We start from the raw sequence: 4,894 nt of genomic DNA, 5'->3' as shown, positions 1-4,894 counted from the left end.
AATAAGCAATGAAGATAACAAAGCAAAAGGGGTTACTTAACAATGAGCGATTGAGAAAGATGTTTAGGAAAGTACTAGAAAATAAAGATGATTCTAACAAGTGATGACGTACTTTTGTCGTTACAAATTTAAATTTCAAATAAACAGAAACTAATTTAAATACACTTTAATCTAGAAATATCAAATTCGTAACAATGTGTTTCCTATGGATATAAAATGGAGAAATGTTTAAATATTTGTTTCCTACACAGTAGACTAGATTTTTATGTTCTAAAAAATTAGTAAAGAATTTTAATTTTGATTGTGAATTTGACTTTGAAAAAGTGCACATATTTATTTCTCTGTGTCGAATGCCCATAAATTGGTGACCCCGAATGTCGACGGAAAACAATGAAAGTTCCTCAAACGGAGGACCAACTAGTTTAGCTCAACAAGCGAATTCAACACCTGAAATCGCAGCAACTACAACGGTTCAAAATTACCACAATTTTGGACGGAGTAGCCTCAATTGTGGTTCATACAAATTGAATCCATATTCCAAATATCCAGAATTACAAGGGATGAAATCAAATACTCCCATGTTGTTGCTAGTTTGGATCCAGCTTATCTGAAGTTTATCGGAGATATTCTCATTTCGCCCCCACATATCAATAAATACGAAGCCATTAAAAACAGGTTAATTAGTTTATTTGAAATTTCAGAGGAAGCAAAATTAAAAATTGATATGAAGCCATCTATTTTCTTGCAAACTTTGAAAGCGCTCGCAACTGGTACTGATGTTTTTTGGAGCAATTACCGGAGAATATACGTTCAATAATAGCAACTTGAATCTTGATCAATTAGCTCTACAAGCTGACAAAATTGTGGAAATAGCGCACCCCCAAATAGCTAATGTCAGTCTCACGGATACGGTAAGTCAACTCACTGCAAAAATCGAAGCTATAGACAGAAAACTTAACACATATGCAAAAGGAAGAAATGAATAGGCTGGGAAAAGAAATCATCATCTGCGACTGCGATGATGTAAGTCCGAAGGACGTAAAGACTGGTGTTGGTATTGCGCTTTACAGACTATCAGTTTTTCCGGACGAACATGATCGTGTCGAACATATCCCACATATTGGACACATTATAAGTTAAGTCTGAAGGCATAATCGATACTGCTGCATGTTTATGGGATCGATAACACATTTGCTGATTATTTAGTCATCGCCGATAAGTCGTATTGATTCGACACACTGTAAGATTCTTTACAAACACCGACATTCCGTCCGGAATAACTAATAGTCTTTAAGGCGCATATCACAAAAAGTTTGACACCAAGGCCACCAAATGCGTCGCACCTTGCAACCATCCAACCGCAAAAAACTAAGTGCTATTTCAGGTCCAGCGGCCACCGAAACGCCAATAACTACAACATGCCGCTTATTAGTTAAGGACAAAACAACTAAGCGTACATTTTTAATCGACACTGGTGCAGATATTTCGGTGATACCACCAATGTCAGTGTGTAAATAAAGGGTGATTTGTTAAGAGCTTGATAACTTTTTTTAAAAAAAAAAACGCATAAAATTTGCAAAATCTCATCGGTTCTTTATTTGAAACGTTAGATTGGTCCATGACATTTACTTTTTGAAGATAATTTCATTTAAATGTTGACCGCGGCTGCGTCTTAGGTGGTCCATTCGGAAAGTCCAATTTTGGGCAACTTTTTCGAGCATTTCGGCCGGAATAGCCCGAATTTCTTCGGAAATGTTGTCTTCCAAAGCTGGAATAGTTGCTGGCTTATTTCTGTAGACTTTAGACTTGACGTAGCCCCACAAAAAATAGTCTAAAGGCGTCAAATCGCATGATCTTGGTGGCCAACTTACCGGTCCATTTCTTGAGATGAATTGTTCTCCGAAGTTTTCCCTCAAAATGGCCATAGAATCGCGAGCTGTGTGGCATGTAGCGCCATCTTGTTGAAACCACATGTCAACCAAGTTCAGTTCTTCCATTTTTGGCAACAAAAAGTTTGTTAGCATCGAACGATAGCGATCGCCATTCACCGTAACGTTGCGTCCAACAGCATCTTTGAAAAAATACGGTCCAATGATTCCACCAGCGTACAAACCACACCAAACAGTGCATTTTTCGGGATGCATGGGCAGTTCTTGAACGGCTTCTGGTTGCTCTTCACTCCAAATGCGGCAATTTTGCTTATTTACGTAGCCATTCAACCAGAAATGAGCCTCATCGCTGAACAAAATTTGTCGATAAAAAAGCGGATTTTCTGCCAACTTTTCTAGGGCCCATTCACTGAAAATTCGACGTTGTGGCAGATCGTAAGTCTATTCATGATGAAATGTCAAAGCATACTGAGCATCTTTCTCTTTGACACCATGTCTGAAATCCCACGTGATCTGTCAAATACTAATGCATGAAAATCCTAACCTCAAAAGAATCACCCTTTATAACCATAGCGATAGGCGGTAGGCGAACACTTATTTTCGTATATTTCTTATGGGAAGCCCAAAATCCGCGACGGAATACCGTGACGGATAGCGGCGTGTCGCTAAATTAAAACTTATTCTAACTCCTTGGCGAAAACTGGTATAGTGTTGCCATCGCTTATCAATTTTTTTAACTCACTACTAGGAATTGCTGTTGCCTGGACACGTGTAGATTATTTTTTCTTGAAATAACTCAACAAATAACAAGCCATTGTATGTTTTTATTCAACTTCATTGTTTAATATTGTCAAAGCATGCTGTATTGACAACAAAAACGCTAGGAAACGTGAAGAAGGGAATTATTCGCCGTCAAGCTTATTGTATTTGCCGTTGCGGCAAAAATGTTTCGCCTACCGCCTATCGCTATGGTTATATTTACACACTCAAAGAAACAAACGTCAATAAATAACTCATTTCCCATGAAGCTGTACGCAGCAAATGGTACGGAGATTCGAACCTACGGTACTCAATTGCTACAAATTGATTTTGGAATGCGGCGACCCTTCCCTTGGAAATTTGTAGTAGCAGACGTAACGCATCCAATTGTGAGCTCAGATTTCCTCAAACATCACCATTTAGTACCAGATCTAAAAACCCGTATTTTCGTTGACGGAAAGACGTTTCTCAAAACTCCGGTGAAAATTGACCGGTCACAAGTTCCATTGGTCCACGTTATCAAAATAGAGAGTTCTCTATATAAAGATTTGTTAAAAAAAATTCCTGAAATCATAAGTGTGAATTCTTCACTGAAATGTTACAATACAACAAGCGCTATCCATTTCATCGAAACAACTGGAAGACCGGTAACAGCAAAAGCCCGAAGACTTGATCCTAAAAGATTAGAAATAGCTAAAAAAGAATTCCAATTCATGCTGGATCAAGGTATTATACAACCCTCAAAGAGTGAATGGGCTAATCATTCATATATATATTGTGCTAAAATCCAACGGAGATTGGCGTCCTTGCGGGTATTATCAACTTTTAAATAAAATAACTACGCCAGATAAGTATCCTATTCCATTTATTACTGATTTTACCCATAATGTTAGAGGATGTAGGTTAGGTTAGGTTAGGTTAGGTTATGTGACAGCCCGATGTATCAGGCTCACTTAGACTATTCAGTCCATTGTGATACCACATTGGTGAGTAAAGTAAAGTTTTTACAAAATTGGATCTCGTACGAGCCTACCATCAAATAAGAGTTAACCCTGCCGATGTACCGAAAACGGCTAGAAATGCAGCACAAACATTCCAAAGATATATGGATGAAGTCTGTCGTAGCCTCCCATTCGTTTTTGTGTACATTGACGATGTATTAATTGCTTCCAAAAACGAAGACGAACATATTAATCATCTCAGAACATTATTCGAACGTCTTAGACAACATGGAATCCTTAGCAATCTTGGTAAATGTACATTCGGCATAGATAATATTGACTTCCTTGGTTTCAATATTTCATCGGAAGGTCTGAAACCTACCACATCAAAAGTTGAAACCATTGTCCAATATCCATAACCAAAAAATTTTATGGAACTCCGCAGATTTATGGGTATGTTAAATTTCTACCGTAAGTTCATGCCTAGCGCTGCAAAGTATCAAGCTCGAAGCGATTGTTTAAAAGGAGCAGTAAAAAACGATAAAACTCATATTGATTTGAATAAAGATCTTGAAGCCGACTTCAACGAATGCAAAAACCTACTATCAAACGCATCCACAATTTGAGGGAGAAATTTGTTTGAAAGTAGATGCTTCAAACACGGCAATCGGTGCAGCCTTAGAACAGTTCGAAAATGGTAGTTGGAAACCATTACGATTTTTTTCTAAGAAACTTTCAAACTCTGAAGCAAAATATAGCACATATGATCGAGAATTGTTAGCTGCTTATTCTGCTATCAAGTATTTCCGGCATCTATTGGAAGGTAACAAATTTGTTCTATACACGGATCATAAGCCTTTACAGCCTGTTCATAGAATTTATTTTTTGTGTGTTTCGTTCGACTTGAGGCAACCGAATTTACAATTTGATTCAGGCAACCCTTTTCGTTTGCGTACAAAACAAAGCTTTTCAAAATCGCTGCAGCTTTGGTTCAGGTAAATCACAGACAATCGAAACAAACTGTCAAATAAGACAAATGAAAAAAATTGATGGTCTGCGTTGCGGGAATTTTGTTATTTGAAATGGACACAACAAATAAGAAGTGGTAAGTTGTTCAATTAAAAAATATGCATAAAAGAATTGTTTATTAAATAAAATTATAACTGCAGTATAAAGAAAACAAATCCAATTCAGTTCCGCTTGTTGGTTGACGCCATGGAAGAACATCCAGAACTGGCAGCTTCAAGCCCTGTTTTTGGAAAATCTAAGGCAGAGATTGATGCCAAGTGGGACAAAGTTGCTTTA

General features: G+C 37.5%; 1 protein-coding gene across 1 annotated transcript; it reads left to right on the top strand.

Moving 5' to 3' along the window:
- The first annotated feature begins 1,332 nt into the window (after positions 1–1,332).
- LOC142224767 (uncharacterized) lies at positions 1,333–4,008 on the top strand. The gene is made up of 3 exons (XM_075294554.1): positions 1,333–1,506; positions 2,882–3,374; positions 3,677–4,008. Exons 1-3 carry the CDS (start codon positions 1,333–1,335, stop codon positions 4,006–4,008), a joined length of 999 nt encoding a protein of 332 aa, XP_075150669.1.
- The last annotated feature ends 886 nt before the right edge of the window (positions 4,009–4,894 follow it).

The sequence above is a fragment of the Haematobia irritans genome, chromosome 2 (genome assembly GCF_050003625.1).
Source record: "Haematobia irritans isolate KBUSLIRL chromosome 2, ASM5000362v1, whole genome shotgun sequence".
NCBI lineage: Eukaryota > Metazoa > Arthropoda > Insecta > Diptera > Muscidae > Haematobia > Haematobia irritans.
The sequence above is the reverse complement of the archived record's forward strand: the minus strand, read 5'-3'. Positions and strand labels throughout refer to the sequence as shown.

Excerpts from the sequence above, each read along its gene's own strand:
- LOC142224767 (XM_075294554.1), top strand. The coding sequence starts at position 1,333 with ATGCGTCGCACCTTGCAACCATCCAACCGCAAAAAACTAAGTGCTATT. Across the intron at positions 1,507-2,881 it reads CGGTGATACCACCAATGTCA|AAACAAACGTCAATAAATAA; the intron begins GTGTGTAAATAA and ends ACACACTCAAAG. Across the intron at positions 3,375-3,676 it reads CCAATTCATGCTGGATCAAG|CCTACCATCAAATAAGAGTT; the intron begins GTATTATACAAC and ends ATCTCGTACGAG.